A 17822-nucleotide genomic window follows, 5' to 3' on the forward strand; every position below is an offset into this window, starting at 1 on the left:
GAAACTACGAGCGAAACTGCCGCGGGTAAGCAACACCCATTACATCAAAGAACAACAAATCCCTACAACGAGGATGGGGGGCATCATAGACATGGTGGCCTAGAGCCAAGGAGTGAGCCATATTGGCTAAACAGTCAGCGACCTGGTTCGCCTCACGCAGAGTGTGCCTACAAATAACTTCCCAGTCCTTCTGCATCAACTCCCGGATTTGTAAAACTAGCGACGCATATGGGTGAGTTCTCTCGCAGCCACCATTGACTAGAGTAATTGCAGCGAGAGAGTCACTCTCAACAATCACCTTCCCAAGACCACGAGCCAAAGACATATGAAGAGCAGTGAAAATCCCCCATAATTCACTCCAAAACACATTTGAAAGCCCCAAATTCCTGCTGAAACCGAAGACCCACTGGCCATTCGAGTCTCTACAGACTCCTCCACACCCCGCTGCACTAGTAGCTTGACAAACAGAACCATCTACGTTAAACTTAAACCAAAGCTCAGAAGGAGGGTGCCAAGTCACAGTAGCTGCCGGCGATGGACGGGACGTTGCGGATTGGCGAAGAAGCTGCTCAACATCACTCTCGCTGGCCGTAAGCTCAACCTGAAAGCGCGCCGCTGATTCCACAATCTGACGAAGGTTGAAGCCCGCGCCATTGAAGACTACATCAGCCCTAGCTTTCCAAATAGCCCAGAGAAGGAACCCAAAGTCCAGAGTCCCGGAAGCACCCGGGGTACAAAAGGAGGCGTCGAGATAGCCATGGATCCACTCGGGGAGATTCAGGTGAAAAAACCTGGGAAAGCAAGCATGATCAGCCACCTGCAACCAGAGGGGTTTAACATGAAGGCAGCCCCTGAAGAGATGAATCCCAGTTTCATCACAATCCCCACACAGAGGACAAGATGCGCTTCCTGTCATCCTCGATTGCCAACGCTTATGGTTAACCCATAACCCATCATTCGCAAGCCGCCAGAGGAAGTGGGTGATCTTGTAGGGTCCTTTCCATCTCCAAAGTTTCCTCCAATCAAGCTGCTGGTGATGCACCCTAGCCGCACCAGAGGCCTCATAAGCTGAACGGGAGGAAAACAGCCCATCACTCGTGAGACCCCAACAAACCTGGTCAGACCCAATAGAAAGAGATGGAGGAGGCATAGCTATGACTTCCGCGAGCACGACTCCAGGGAGAAGAAAGGAGAGATCAGAAATTTTCCATCTCCCTTGCATGTGATCATAGTAATCTGCAACAGTTCTCACGGCCTCAGCTGCTGGGATGTCAACCAAAGCATGATTGATTAACACGGTGCCAGAAAACACCCATTTATCATACCAAAACCGTACTGTGTTACCATCACCTATTCTCCAGCGGAGATTACCTTCCAAATCTGGCCAAGTGCTCCTAATTGCACGCCACACGTGAGATTCACTACTCTTCCGTTGGACAGTAGGAATTGCATCGCTTCCGCAAGAGTACTTATCACGCAACACTCGAGCCCAGAGCGCATCCGGATTGGACACTAAACCCCAGCCCAACTTCATGACAAGGGACTTATTAAAATCATACATACGACGGAGCCCTAGGCCACCGTCTTGCTTAGAGCAGCAAAGCTTGGGCCAAGCAATAGAGTGAGCTCCATGAGTCATGTCACCAGTACCCCAAATAAAGTCTCTCTGAATCTTCTCAAGCTTCCCACAAACCTCTTTAGGAAGGAGACTTGTTTGCATACTGTACGTGGGGAGGGCAGGAATGACTGACTTAGCAAGGGTTACTCGCCCAGCAAAATTCAACATCTGAGATCGCCAAGAGGAAAGACGCTTCTGGGTTCTATCTAGAATGTATTGATAGCTAGAAGCCTTTACCCGCTGATGAGCTAGCGGAACACCAAGATAACGACCTAAGTCAGAGGTCAATCCAATGGCGGAGATGTCAGAGAGCTCTTTAGTCACCACCGCCCCAACATTCTTGGACACCATCAAGCGAGTTTTAGGGATACTAACTTTCATCCCTGAAGCTGAACAGAAGCCATTCAGGCAGCCCATAACACACTCCATCTGAGCCACTGTAGCTTCACCAAAGAGAAGGAGATCATCAGCAAAAAAGAGGTGAGAGATGGGCGGTCCATTGCGAGAAAGCTTGATAGGTTTCCAGGCTCCCGAGCTCACTGCATCCCCAATACTATGGGCCAATCTTTCCATGCAAAGCACAAACAGATAGGGTGACAGAGGATCCCCTTGCCTCAAGCCTCGTTGAGGGCTAAAAGAAGAAGATCTCCCACCATTAAACAATACCTGGAATCTGTAAGAAGAAACACAACTCATAATAACAGTGCATAGATGGTCATTCAGGCCAATGAGTTGAAGAGTCTCCAACAGAAAGGACCACTTAAGCCTATCATAGGCCTTTTCCAAGTCAACCTTGATAGCTAGCCACCCAAGTCTCCGCTTCAGAAAGCGCATGGAGTGAAACACTTCCTGAGCAATAACAATGTTATCAGAACTATGTCTCCCTGGTACAAAGCTACACTGATTAGGTGCCACAAGCTCACCCATGATCCTTCTCAATCTATTAGTGATGATCTTAGTGACTGTTTTATAAATCACATTACACAAAGATATAGGTCTAAACTGAGAGATCCGATCAGGGGCATCAACTTTAGGGATCAGGACTAGAAGAGTATCATTAACTTTGCTGACAAGTGATGGATCCTCAAAGCATTTCAGAACGAAACTAGTCACAGAATCCCCCACTTGAGCCCATTGGGACTGGAAAAAGGCCGCCTGGAGACCATCAGGGCCCGGGGCCTTCAACGGACCCATACTAAAAATGGCATCTTTAACCTCAGCCGCAAGAATAGTCGATTGAACTAAAGCCAACTTGCCTGCTGCCATGGAAGGAAACGTGGAAGATGTGGCCAGGGATGAGCCGCCACCATCATCCATATAGCTCCGTCTGAAGAAGTTAACAGTAAAGACCTGCAAATCATCAAAATCGGTTAGTAAATTACCATCATCGTCTATGAGGGCTTCAATTTTGTTTCTTTTCCGGCGAATTAATGTGGCGGTGTGGAAAAACTTAGAATTCCTATCGCCAAATTTGAACCAAAGGAATCTCGACTTCTGGGCACAAAACAATTCCTCCTGAAGGAGAACCGTATTATATTCCTGCCAAAGAGTTTTTTGCAATTTTTCCAGACCCCGATCAAAGGTCATACTCAACCGATTGTTTATTCCTTCCAAGCGCTTCATGAGGCGACGCTTCCTGTGAAAAATCTGGCCAAAAACATCATCATTCCAAGTAGTAGTTGCATCCCTGAAATTCGAAGCATTCTCTAACCAACCACCAGCTGGATCCCAGGAAGTGTTCATTAACCTAGGAAAGTCATCATGAGTAAGCCATCCCGCCTGGAAGCGGAAAGGACGAGAGAAGGCCCGATGCTCAACAATGCCTGAAACAGCGAGAAGAAGAGGCTTGTGATCGGACTTTAACTGAGGGAGGTGGAGAACAACCGATTCAGGGAAAGTGTGCACCCATTGAGGATTACAAACGCCACGATCAATCCGCTCTTTCACGCCCCTACCTTCCCAAGTAAACGGTGGGCCTTTAAAGCCCATATCAGAGAGGCCACAAGAAAGCAAGCAAGAGTTAAATCGCTGCATAGAATGAAGGTTCAAACCTGCCCCTCCAAATTTGTCAGAAGCCTCTTGGTAAGCATTGAAGTCACCAATGACTATCCAAGGAATATCCTGAGCAGAGACAATAGAAACCAAGCTCTCCCAAAGATAATCACGCATAGAAGGTTGAGGACTCCCATAAACAAAGGTTGCTAGAGCCTGTTGATGGTCCTCTAGGAAGGACACCTTGGTATGGACAAATTGACGATGGGAAGAGAGAACATCAATAGTCAATACGTTAGTGTCCCACCGCAGCCAAATACCACCAGAAAAACCCACTGCTTCCTCAACATGCACACCCTGAAAATCAAGTTTCCTAATAATACTCCTAGCTCTAACACCACTCACTCTTGTTTCAAACAAAGCAATACAAGAGATAGAATGTCTTCTTATCAAATCCTTTAACAGCAAGGGAAAACCCTTAGCTCCAGCTCCTCTTACATTCCAACATAAGAAATTTATCATCATAAACAAAATGGATTGAGAGGAACAGACACCAACAACCATTAGGCTGAACGTTTTGTGGAGCCTGGGGACAAGCTCCTCTCCCTCTCACGAGGAAACACATCATCAGAGCCTGAAGAATTACAGCTCGAAGGCTTTTTCCCAGCCGTGTCTTTGTGAAGGATGCCCTGAAGAGTAACTTGACCCCCCCCCCCCTCCTGAGGAAGTACCATTCTTGTCGTTACTAGTTGATGACCCATTAGATGAACCCTTGGCACGTGCTTTTCTTTTTTGAGAACCTACTGACCTAGCAGCAGCATGATGGATGGGTCGTGTGTTATTATGGTTTACCCCAGCCGCCACCTTACTACTATCCCCACGTGCCTCAGCAGTTAGGTTTGGATTAACAACAACCTGGTCCACGTTTGAAGGAATAGCAGCATTAACCTCCGGGCCCGCAGCTGAGGGAATATTCCCCTTATTTTGAGATGACCGCTCATTATTGGCAATGATTGGCATAGTTTTTTCAAAAAATAGCCCATGATATGCCTTAGGATCCGCTCCCTTTATGGCATCATCATTAATGGCTATAATTTCCACATTTTCCTCCAAAGATCCCGCCCCTGCTTCATTACTAGTCTCCCCGTGATTATGCAAGGCATTAAACCTGGACCCACCTTTTTTATTATAATTGGTATTCAAATAAGGAACCGCTTGAGCATTAACTCCACCTCCCTTAGATTTCGCCATGACACCTCCTTTCCGTTTCTCTCTCTTGACAATCATCCAATCTCCAAAGGATTGTGAATCCTCCGCCGCCGCCGCCGGGGCTTGAGATTGGGCCACCGGCCTCTCCCCCTGAGCAGCCTCCACTCCTTGGGGCAAAGTAGAGAGAGGGAAAATTTCGTGACGATGACCAAACCTGCCGCAATGGAAACATATGAGATTTAAGCCTTCGTATTCAACCTTATACACTTGATCATTCATGTTGAACTTCGCTACCAGAGCCTTTCGCAGGTCAACCTCGACACAGATCCTGGCAAACTTGCACCTCTCATTACCCACTGTAGATTGGCCACCATCCTTAGCAATTTTCAATGTGTGTTCGTCAATGCGTATCATTTGTCCAAGGTGGTTACCGATGCGCCACAGGAAGCGCTTGCCATACATCTCCACCGGGAATTTTGGGATGCGAACCCACACCGCTACCTTCCCCGGGACGCCCTCTTCAGGAAAGAAACCTGGTTGCCATTGTTGAATGATCAAATAGTGGCCCATGATAACCCATGGCCCCCCATTGAAAATATGAGCATAGTCAGCCATGTTGCTAAATTGAATGATATAGAAGTCATGATCCAACTCAATGACCTCCATCTCTCCCATAGGTTGCCACAGCCGCTCCAGACGTACCCTGAGGAGACTGAGCCCTAGTTTCTTCCCAAGCAACTTGACAATGATGGCCTTTCTCCAAGGTTTGCAGGCGTCTTTCAGTTCCTGTTTGGTAACTTTGATCACCGGACAGAGTGGGTCTTGATGCACAGCAACATCCATAGCCTCCTCCTCGTCTCATCCACCTCCTCATCATCCGCATCAGTTCCTGAGTTGTCGATGCAGTCATCCTCCTGCTCTTCCTCATGATCCTTTCCATTGATACCAGCACAAATATCCTTATAGGATATCAATTTTCGTGGTAGGTCAGAAGGACTGCTTTTCGCCTTGAACGTACTCCGCCGGAGGTTATCAAGTTCCTCCGGTGAAGTCCCTTTGTTGTTCGCACCCTCGCTCGCACCCTCACTCACGTGATAACAGCAATAAAGGAAAAAGCTCTCCGCTCTAAGAGCAACTTCAACCCCAAAATTCTTATTTGGTTTCTTAACACACTATTCAGCATTATTCCTGTGGACCCGTACTGCCACATCAGACTTAAGAAACTCCTAAGAAACTGAAGCAGATTTTGCTCCAACCCATGATTTCTTAAATTACTATTTGAATGGTCTCACCCGTGTCCCACCATACAACATAAATTAATAATATTTATTTTCACCCAATTTAGATTTAACATTTTTTTGATACATCGGAAAACAGATTTAACATTTAATACTAAATCAATACTCCAACTTAAAAATAATTTAATTAAAATTAATACGAATTTAATTTAAATTTAATTTTACTTAATATTTAAAACAATTAAATTTAAATATCGGCATGTTAACTTGAAAGTAAAATAAAAAAGTACATTGTGTTTTTTATAGCAAAAACAATTTTATTGAATGATAGAAATAAAGGCTAAAGAAAATACATGACAATGAAAAATAAACAACAATACATTTGAAATGAAATACATAATAACACTTGAAGGTTAATTTTCATTATTCTCGTTTTCGGGAAGCTGCCAAATATGCTCCACCAAGTCTGCTTGAAGTTGGTGATGAATTGACCTATCAATTTGATGTGCTCTTCTTTCCAAGATATTTCTAAAAGCGGGAATAGGACCGCTTACTACTTCAGCATCCAATATGTCATTATTGACCTGATCATAAACAAAATTACCTCGGTACGTGTTGCGCTCATCTTCAACAATCATGTTGTGCAATATGATGCAAGCATACATTATTGACTTCATCTTATTCGGATGCCAAAAGCGTGATGGACCACGAACTATTGCAAACCGAGATTGGAGAACGCCGAATGCACGTTCAACGTCCTTTCTTGCTGCTTCTTGTCTTTTCGCAAATTTTTGCCTTTTTCTCCTTGTGGCATTGGGATGGTCTTCACAAATGTAGCCCACGGGGGATAGATACCGTCTGCTAGATAGTATCCCATGTTATACATTGTTCCATTCACGCTAAAGTTCACCATGGGAGCATTTCCACTCAAAACCTCATTAAAAACAGGAGATTGATTTAGCACATTAATGTCATTGTTAGAGCCTGCAATCCCAAAAAATGCATGCCAAATCCACAAGTCTTGTGATGCCACTGCTTCAAGCATGATTGTGGGCTTTCCATGATCACCTCGGGTGAATTTACCTTTCCACGCAACTGGACAATTCTTCCATTCCCAATGCATACAATCAATAGAACCCAACATACCTGGAAATCCACGAGACTCGCCCCATTGAAGTAAGCGGGTAATGTCTTCCTGGTTCGGGCGCCTCAAGTATGTTTCACCAAATACTGCACACACACCTTCCACAAAATTCTTTAAGCACTCAATTGCAATACTTTCTCCAATTCGAACGTACTCGTCAACACTGTCAGCAGGTGATCCGTACGCCAACATACGCATAGCAGCGGTGCACTTTTGTAATGGTGACATGCCTTGTCTTCCAACTGCATCGACAGACATTAAAAAGTACGGGTCATGAGACCCAAGGGCCCCTACAATTCTGAGGAACACATGCTTTCGCATTCGAAACCTTCGTCGGAAAAGTTCTTCCATGTACACAGGATTTTCGGAGAAGTAGTCATTCCACAACCGCTCGTTCCCAGCTTCACGATCTCTCTTTATCACCTTTCTTGTTCGCTTGGGCCTAACGGTGTTGGCACGTCATTGATAAAACTCCATCTCCTCCTGCATCATATCTTCTATAGTCGTGTCATTCATAATATCGTCAATAATTACGTCGTAAATGTCCAAGTCGGCCATATTGTTTGGATCCATTCTATGACACAATGAGAAACTATCAGTGTAATTTGATAGGAGGAAGACAATATGAGAGGACAAAAGAACTCTTGAATGTTGAGATGAATGAAATATGACATGTATAAATAAGAGAAACAACAACGGCTATATTCTCCAACGACTATAGTCCCCAACGACTATATTCTCCAACGGCTATATTCTCCAACGGCTATATTCCACAACGGCTATATTCTCCAACGGATAACCATGTCCTCGAAGGAGAGGTATCGTCGCGGTACTCCTCATATTGGGCTCGGATCTTATTCCAAAACAAATCTGACTTTTGCTCATTTCCCACGACCCGATCGGTAGAAACGTTGAGCCATGATTGAAGAAGAAGTATATTATCTTTACCACTCCATTTGGTGCGTTTCTTTCCGGATTCTTCAAGATCAATATCATCTAGACCCCGTTGAGTAGAAAATTCAGGCTCATCGGGCATAGCCTCACATTGTGTACTTGAGACTTTTGAACTGCTGCTACCAGTAGGAGGTGCTTGGTATTATGGTGGATACATGCAATATTGTGGATTGTTTGGATAAGGCATTGTTGGTGGATATGGTCCCATTTGACCCTGAGGTTGGTTTTGATGGTAGAACGATTGTGGAAACATTTGATACGAAGGATTTTGAACATTGCCACCGATGTGAGGAGGTTGGTTTTGAGGGTGACACATCTGCGGAGGTTGGCTTTGTGGTTGATACATCTGCGGATGTGGGTTTTGTTGTTGGAACATCAGCATAGGTTGGCTTTGCGGGCGAATCATCTGCGAATGTTGGTTTTGTTGTTGGAACACCATCATAGGTTGGCTTTGCGGGTGAATCATCTGCGGAGGTTGGTTTTGTGGCGGAAACATAGGCGAAGGTTGCAAACCTTCACTTGTAGGAGGTGTTTCATTGTCGAGCAGTGGATAGTATTGCTCATAAGGATTAGACATTTTGAGAAATTTGAGAATTTTTGGACAAGAGAGAAATTGTGGGAGTAAATGATGGTGTTTCAAATGGTCTACTGCACTATATATAAGGTAAAGAAGCTGGGAATTGAAAAACGGTCAGAAAACCGGTCAAACCGGTCAATTTAAAAAAATTCAAAAAAAAAAGCCCAAACGGGCAGAAAACTGGCTCCAGCCGGTCTAAACCGGTCTGGACCGGTCCATAACGGTGGGATGACCGGCTCAGCCGGTCACCCACTATAAATCCATCTTTTCCTCCCATTCTTCACAAACCTTAACCCTAGCCGCACCTTACCTTCTCCTTCCTCCTAACCCTCAAGCTCTCTCCTTCACCTTCTTCTTCCTCAAGCTCTCTCCCTTCCACGCCTCCAACCCTAGCCGCAGCCCCCCTTCCACGCCTCCAAAGCCCCTCCAAACAACCTCCACCGCCAACAAACACCCACCACCGCAACAATCATCCTCCACCGCCAACAAACACCCACCACCGCCAACAAACAACCTCCGCCGCCAACAAACACCCACCACCGGCCACGATGCAACATCCACCGCCACCAAAACCCACCTCACAGCCATCGAAAACCACCTCACCACCACCAAACACCCACCACCGCAACTAAAACCTACCCCAGCCGCCACCAAAGCTTCAACCAAGACCCATATCGCCCCTCAAGCATCTGGATCAGACATGCAAGGTGCTTGATCGGTGGTCCAAGCTTTAATTTTTGCTGCTCACTTTGCTCCCTCTCCTTTTTTTTTCATGTAAATATCAGGAGATTGAGTGTAAAGTTTTAATTTTTATTGTAAAGTAATAAATTTTATTTTAAATTTTGAATTTTGTTCTAATCAAATTGTTGTTTTGGTGTTCTGTTGTTCATCTTCTTCGATCTTCCTTCATTCTGTTTCTTTCCCTCTGAAATCTGAAGCAATCTGTTGAAGCAAGTGAGATAAAATATCATTTTTTAATCTAAGAAACCAAAAAGCAGAATTCCTCACTGTTGCTAAGATATCAAAAGTGCCAACTAGGCATGCTCCAATGCTGCAAAAAATAAGATACGGTTTCTTAGCATCTCCTCCTGGTCTAAGAAACCAGCGTTGGAGATGCTCTAATAAAAAAACATCAAGCTATCAACCACCACCCATAATGCCTTGTACTTATAGGATTTATAGACAACTAGAAAAAAAATATTAAAATATATAAAAATCTATATATTAAGTAAATTTAATAAATGTAATTTCTTTCTTTTCAGTACACACTTTGGCCATATTAATATATACCGAAAACATAATAGTAGGTGAGACTCATTTTTAGATGTTTCATACCATATAAATTAAGTTGGGGGTTGGGATGGATAATTCGTTTCGTGAGTTAAGAAAAACGAAAGGTGAAGGTCAGGATTTGGTGAAGAAACGAATTTACTAACAATTAACAACTATTAAAATAACATTGCATTAGTAGAAAAGAAAGGTAACTCAGTGCTCCCAAAACACATTAGTAAGTATAACTGCCCCATACAGTGAGAGTTAATAAAATAAAAGTATAAAACTATATAGACTGTACTTACACTGAGTGCCGAGAGAAGGATAAGGAGAAAGAGGCTGCTCCTGCGAATGAGTTGATTGTGCATCTTATTCATGTAAATACTTCCTCTTTATTTATATTTTTCTTGCTCCTTAAGCTTGTTCATGTGGAGATTGAGAGAAGAGGCAAAATGAAGGTAGAGGGTTGAGAAATGAACACGTGTTTGTGGGTTTCTTGTGTTTCATATTATTTTTTTATAGAAGCCCAGAGATGATGCGAGAGTGCGAGACAGATCAACCGATCGAGTAAGCGATGATGTGAACGTGCCACAGCATAATGAGGACACTGACGTCTGACAGTCACACTACTTTAATGAAGACGCTTGTTTTTAAAGTTACCGCTCTATCTCTTCTTAATTTCCCTCTCTTCATTGATTTTAAAATTTAAAATGATAAAGGCTGCCAAGGTCTGTACCAATTGGAAAGAGAAAATTATATCTCTTCCAAATTTCAGATTTTCGATCGTACTGCTCACTCATGCTCAATCCCTATCTTTTCTTATTTTCCTATCTCTCCTTTTCACTTCATCACTTCTCTGCGTGAAGAACAGTCTTCTTCATCTTCTGCACCCATTCGGTTAGTTCCATCTCCTCCCTTCTTCTGCTGTGTTCAAGTTTTAATTTTTACTTCTCTGTTTGTTAGGAAAACGAAAATCAATCGGTTGTTCTTCTTCCTCGGTCGTCTACAACGAATCAAGGTTTGATTTTTATTATTTTTCTACTATTTCATTCCCTCTTTTGTTCTTCTTCCCCATTCTTTTTTCCTATATTGAGTCTTTTGGTAGCATATTTTGGAATACTGTTGTGTGTAACTTCTTTAATAATGGTGTTGTTTGGTTCTTTAATAATGGTGTTGTTTGGTAGCATTCTTTGTGAAAGCTGAATAAAATGAGAACCCACTCGTCCTCTTTCTTTTTTTTTTATTATTTTTTCCTCTTTCTCCTCTTTTCTCAATTTACCGCTCCCGAGTCTTGACTGTTAATCGTCCTCTTTCATTATCTTCTTCTCTTTTTTCCGGTAGTCGTCACTGAAATACATGAGACCATCGCTTCTGTTCTGTTCTCTTTTGACTATGTTATATTCTTTTTTTAACTAATTTGTATTAGTTGAGCTTCTTCAAAAACCTGTGTCATTTGTTGGTTTATTTGGTTTGATTAATCTTCTTCACCTCTGATTCAACTTTTCAGGTTCTTATTCTTGAAGTATGAGAAGCTCTCTTATTTGGTACTGGGGTGAACATGGGTCGGGTAGATCTAATGAATCCATCCGACCCAATCCGATCAAATAGAAAAAATGCAGGTTAGATCAGGTAATCGGGTTAATCGGATGGATTTTACTACAACCCAACCAAGTTCGGATCGGATTTCGGGTTTAGTTCAAATCCATCAAACCCAACCCAGAATCCATATATACATATAATAATAATTTTTTTTATAATTTTACTCATACTTTGAGTGCTAGTGTTGGAGTGATGACTTTTTGAAACTTTGAGACTTAAATATTTGTAGTTATTTGTCATATTTGAACTTAAAGTATTTATTTGTAGTTATTTGTTACATGTCTATATATATTATTTGGAATGTTGGAGATATCTAAGTTCTAAGTGTCATGACATTACATTTAGTGTTGCTTTTCACTTTTTAGGTATTATTTATGTTAGATTGTTTCATGTCATTTGGTAATGCAGTTTTATGTTTTCATGATATTTGGTTATATGTCATTTATGTGATATTATTTCATGCTATTTCATATAACTTTTTGTGTCATTTTCATGCTATTTAGTATTATAACATATTTAGTATTTTTTATAACTTTTTCTGAATTTATAATAATATTTGTAAGATTTTTTAATATTTCAGATATATTATTATTTTAATATAGTGACCCAATCAATCCATCCAACCCAATCCGAACTTCGTCGGGTTGGTTCGGATCGGGTCTGAAGAAGAAATTTGTGAAATCCAACCCAACCCAACCCAGACAATTTTGATCGGTTCGAATTTTATTTTGACAAAAATCCATCCAACTCAACCCATGTGCACCCCTATTTGGTACTGTAATTCGTTGTTTTTTTTTACTGATTCTCTTCCTTGCTTTTTTTTATTGCTTTTGAATGTGGAATCTGGAGCATATGTCCACCTTAAACAGTTTTTGTTATGATTAATTAATTATCATTATTGTTGTTGTTATCATGAAACACAACCGAATGACCAATAGAAGGCATAATCATTGTTATCATTGTGTGTCATTTTTATTTTCTGTTTAAATCAGAGAGGACATTTCTTAGGCTGTGTTTGGAACGGTGGAAAAAAACAAAGGAAAGAAAGGGGGGAAGGAAAAGGTAGAAAAAAGTTTTCTTTCCATTGTTTGGTTTCAATTTAAACATGAAAGGAAAGATCAAAAACTGTGGGACCCTTCTCAAAAACTTTTCTTCCCAAATCGGACGAAAAAGTGGCATGACACCCTATTTTAACTACTATGACTAAAATGCCTCTGTTTTTTCTTTATTTATTTCTATCAAAACCCAGCTCATCCTTTTTTTTATTACGGTAGCTTATCATTCTTTCTTTTCGATATTTTACTTCAGCTTTCTGTAATCGCTAACATATATGTAAGTTATAATAATAAATTTGTTGATATTATGTTATTATAATATATAATAGGATAACAGTAGTAATTTTTAATATAAAATTTATTGTGTATACTTTGAAAGATACCATAAAAAATTTTATTTTAGTTTTTTATTAAATTTGTAGATTAGTTTTCAGAATTTATTTATAAAACCCATTTAAATTGAAATATTCATTTAAAGTATGATAATTAAATTATTTATAAAGATGTATGTGTAAAGGATAAAATAGTAATTATTCATTACACTCCTTTTCTTTCCTCTTACTTTTCCTTCCACATTCACTCATACCAAACAACCCAAAAAATCATCTCCTTTTCCGTTCTCTCTCCTTCCTCTCTCTTTCTTTCCTTCCACTTTTCTTTCCTCTTACTTTCTTTCCCAACCAAACAAAGCCTTAGTTTATAATGTTGTTGGAATTGTTATTTGTTAAACTAGGATTGGGTTTGCAGAGAGGAATACGAGAATGTTGTTTTTTTAATGAAAATTGGTATGTTCTTAACTAATTATCTGATGTTTGATCCTATTGTTTTTCATAATTACAGAATATGGCGTAAAGCTGGAGAACAATGCTCAATTGGTTTCTGAAAAACCTATGTTTTTTTTTTGAAAAGCCTGTGTTGTTGATGACTGAGGAGAAGTTTTTCTTCCAATGTAAATCTATTCTTCTGGTTACTATGTAGTTACTGATGTTTACCCTGCTTCTTTTGCTTACTGTCGCTTTCCTTTACTTGCAGGAATGATTTCATTTACTTGAAGGGACAATTTCTTATAGGTATTTTGATTGTGAGCTCTTATGTTTGTTAATGGTTCTCTAAAATTTTCTAATTGGAACAAGTTTACCCATGACTGAACTAAGATCCTCATCTATCTTTCAATGGAGGCAGTGACTGTTCAATAAATGTTGAAGATTGTGATATATGGCAGGTACTTGCAAGACATGTTGCTGTATTTTAAAGATATATTTTTATTCTAAGTTTTGGTTTTAGTTTTGATTTGGTTCTAATAATTGTTGTTTTTCTTTTTCTTTTTTTGTAGCAGGTCTGATCTTGATGGTCAAAGATTTTATGATACCTTTCAGAAGTTCTTTATTGCAATTTATATTAATACTTAAATTGGTTTGGCTTAGTGGGTGGATTGTTAATTGCTCCCTCATTTGATATTTGCTTCCTTTTACTGTACAAATGGTGTACTCCTTGAGTGAATAAGTTGTAGATGTTTAGTTTTCATATTGGGATTTTGTATTGTCTGATTACTGATGTATGTAAGAAGATAGGTACATTGTCTATGCTTCTTAATTTAGTGATTTATTGATCCTGTCTTATACTTAGAACAATCACATATTCTTAGGACAATTTGATCTTGAAGTCAAGAGTCAGTCCACCACAAGTGACTATAACTTTAGTGTGTCTTTAACTAATCTCTCTAATGTACTCCCTCCGTTCCTAAATATAAGACATATTCTAAAAAATTACGCTTATTAAGAAAGCATTTAATGTGACTAATTATTGTATTGATTTTTTAAAAATGCATACATTCTTCCATATTTACCCTTTGTCATTTTCTCTCACTAATAATCATTGCATTTATATCAAAAGTCATAGTTAGTTGCATTAGTAGTAATTAATGGTAGGTGGTAACTTTGGAATTGAAAACATACAATTAATGTGAGGGGTAAATATGGAAGAATACAAAACCTTATGCTAGATTATTGTAAGAGGTCTTATATTTAGGAACATGAAAATTTTGAAACTAGGTCTTATAATTAGGAACGGAGGGAGTAGTATTTTCTTTTCAATTATTTGTGTTAAAATTTGGCAGCACAGATCTTAATTCAATAAACGAAGAGATGAAAAATATAATGTCCATTCATGTAGCTAATTCATTGGTTGAAAAACATTTAGTTGAACACAATCGCAATTAGTTATCTTTGTTCTTTGTTTCTATGTTTTTGTCTCTTGACTTTTTTACATTGTTTTTTTTCATTTGGAGTGATGCAATTCTGGATTTGTTTCTCTTGCTAAAGTATGATGAAAAATGAGGTTCCTTTTATTTCTAATTGCTATTTGCTTTCTTTATTGGCTCAGGTGACTTAAGGTTCTTTTTGGTAACAAACGGAAAAAAGGAACCTAAGGTTTGATTCTTTTTCCTAAGCCTATTAATTTGTATTTTTTAGCTGTTATTTATGATTATTGCTGGACCCGTTTAAGATTCAATGTGCTACTTGGGTCCAAAAGGAATATTTTTGTACTATCATGACACTCCTTATGTAGTTGCTAATGTTCTCTCTAATTAGATAAGTATGTCACTGACTGTTAATTTCTTAGTGATATATGCAGCTTATCAGGATGCTGTATTTTGGAGTCGCATGAGATAAGCTTATTTCTACCTACAAGTTGTTACTCTTAGTTTAGCTTCATTAGTTACGTCTAGCAACTTACTTTCACTTTGTTGTATTTAATTTTATCAATGGTTATTAAAATTACCATTATTACATATATCATACATGTGTCAATCGCAATATTTAAAAGTGATTGTTAAATGACTTAATACATCAGAAGGCCCCTGGAATTGTAAAGGGAATCAATTCCAGGGCCTGAAAATTTTTCGCATCAAATTGGGTCCCTAAGAACAGCACTACAAGGAAAGCCCCTGGTCTTCATCACATAAACCAAAATGATTACATGAAAAAATATTGATATATATTATTCTACGGGTTAAAAATATTTCAAGTAATAGTGAAAATTATGTCAAAAATAAATATATAATAATATGGACTAAATAATATGATTCTTAAATAAACTTAGTAAATATATAATTATTTGCTCAACTAATACAAAAAAAATTGAATTGTTTTTAGGGATAATTTTTAAAGTTATTATTCATAAATAAATTGGAGGAACTTACGAGAATTTTTTCTACTCAATAACATATAGGCAAGCCATAAATATCTCACAAACTAAATCAAAACTTAGCTAAAGTACTTATACTATAATATCAGCCTACTATTTATACTCTTAAAAGACACAGACACACACATATATATATATATATATATATATATATACACACTATATTTTAATTTCTTTATCTTTAAAATTTCAATTTATATTTAATTATAAATAATATTTTTTAATAGTGATATATGTAAACTAATTGTGATAGCGGCCCAGTCAAAGACACGGTCATGGATATAATGAAATTATTTTTTTAAGTTTAAATAAATATTTTATTTAATCAATGGGGAAAACATCTATGCTAACTAAAATTATTTTAAAATTCTTATACTATGAAATTTTATATTATATAGAGATTAGTTATATCTTTATTTCCAAATAATTTTATTAGAATTTAAATTATTTTTCTAAACTAATTTATTACTTTTTTAATTTTAACTAAGTGATTTCATTAATCAACGGGAATATGACTAAAATAACGAATTTTTGTATTATATAAAGATTAGTTTTAACTTCATTTATACAAAGTTATTTTTCGTTAAATTTATTCTAATTTTTTTTCAATGTTTAAATAAATAGTTTGATTAATCAATGGGGATATATATGTATTTTTTTTAAATGCTTACTTAATGTTATTATAAACTTAGTTTTACAATGTTTCAAAAAAAATTAGTAGTTTCACCCGCAAAAAAATACATAATTTCATTATTCAATAATTTATATTTTAAATGTTTTTAAATAAATAATTTCATTAATTAACGGGGAAAATATCTAGGCTAACAAAAATTATAATTTTGTTTAAATTATTATATTACGAGTTTTTATACTATGTAAGGATTAGTTATATCTTCATTTCTACAGAGTTAATTTATTTTTAAATTTTATTAAAAATTTATTTTTTCAATATTTAAGTAAATAATTTCATTATAATTTTTTTCGAAAGCACAAATTGTATTGATATAAATGAGAGGGGATAAACACGACAATATACACCATCCTCAAAGGGGATCAAAAAATTATAATTATTTTTATAATTTCATTATAAATTAAATTATTTTTCTTACCAAATAAATTATTTATAAATCATTATTTTTTAATATTTAAATAAATATTTAATTAATCAACGGGAAAAATATCTATGCTAACAAAAATTATATTTTTTTAAAAATTCTTACCTAATGAATTTTTATATTATATAGCAATAATTTCTCAAAAGAAACTCATAAAAGTCTCCGCACGTTATAATTTATCATAAACTTAATCAAACTTTTTCTATGTAGTTATACTATAAATTAAAGTAAAATATTATGTATGATTTTAAGACACATATTTTATAGTTGCTTTATCTTAAAAAAATTATTTAAATTTAGATTTTAAATACTTTTTAAATAAAAATTGTTAAGTAAAATCAAACGCGGTCGATCGACCGCGACCCGTGCGGATGCACGGGTATCTTACTAGTATGTAATATAAAATTAACAATTTTCGTTCTTTTGCGAGGAAGGATCATATTGATGTTTAATCAACATTGTTATTTTATCTTTACGGGAATGGACATTATAATTCCCTTCGTTTTTATATAACTGTCACTTTACCACAAATAAATGAAGGTTACAATTAAAAAAATATAATTAATATGTTCTTAAAATTGTAAAAAGGTTAATAAATAGGAACAAATAAAGGATCAAAATAGTCCTAAATTATATAGGAACAGAGGATGGAGTTCTTATTCTAATCATTGAACTCCTCTGATTAAAAACCACTCACACAATAAATCAGGTTACCATTTCCAAATATCTAAATAAATAACCTTTAATCTCAATAATGTATCTTTGATTTTAAATATCTCAATAAAAAAAATAACTTTAATATACATGGACAAAAAACTCTTTAATCAAAATTAAAAACTATG

General features: G+C 37.6%; 1 protein-coding gene and 1 long non-coding RNA gene across 5 annotated transcripts; one reads left to right on the forward strand and one right to left on the reverse strand.

Annotated features, from left to right (window-relative positions):
- Positions 1-4: 4 nt before the first annotated feature.
- LOC130712657 (uncharacterized) lies at positions 5-5494 on the reverse strand. The gene is made up of 2 exons (XM_057562476.1): positions 4419-5494; positions 5-4103 (listed from the first exon to the last, which is right to left on the reverse strand). Exons 1-2 carry the CDS (start codon positions 5492-5494, stop codon positions 5-7), a joined length of 5175 nt encoding a protein of 1724 aa, XP_057418459.1.
- A 4859-nt stretch (positions 5495-10353) lies between these two features.
- On the forward strand, positions 10354-15391 carry LOC130716070 (uncharacterized). Of its 4 annotated transcripts, XR_009011855.1 has the most exons (7): positions 10354-10901; positions 10968-11022; positions 11512-11633; positions 13499-13607; positions 13691-13880; positions 13995-15087; positions 15281-15391. It is a non-coding gene; the product is annotated as an uncharacterized LOC130716070 (long non-coding RNA). The 4 variants fall into 4 exon arrangements; XR_009011856.1 differs by lacking the exon at positions 15281-15391 and having other exon boundaries at positions 10387-10901; positions 11512-11623; positions 13995-14241; XR_009011853.1 differs by lacking the exon at positions 15281-15391 and having other exon boundaries at positions 10394-10901; positions 13992-14241.
- The last annotated feature ends 2431 nt before the right edge of the window (positions 15392-17822 follow it).

This window comes from Lotus japonicus, chromosome 4 (assembly GCF_012489685.1).
Source record: "Lotus japonicus ecotype B-129 chromosome 4, LjGifu_v1.2".
NCBI lineage: Eukaryota > Viridiplantae > Streptophyta > Magnoliopsida > Fabales > Fabaceae > Lotus > Lotus japonicus.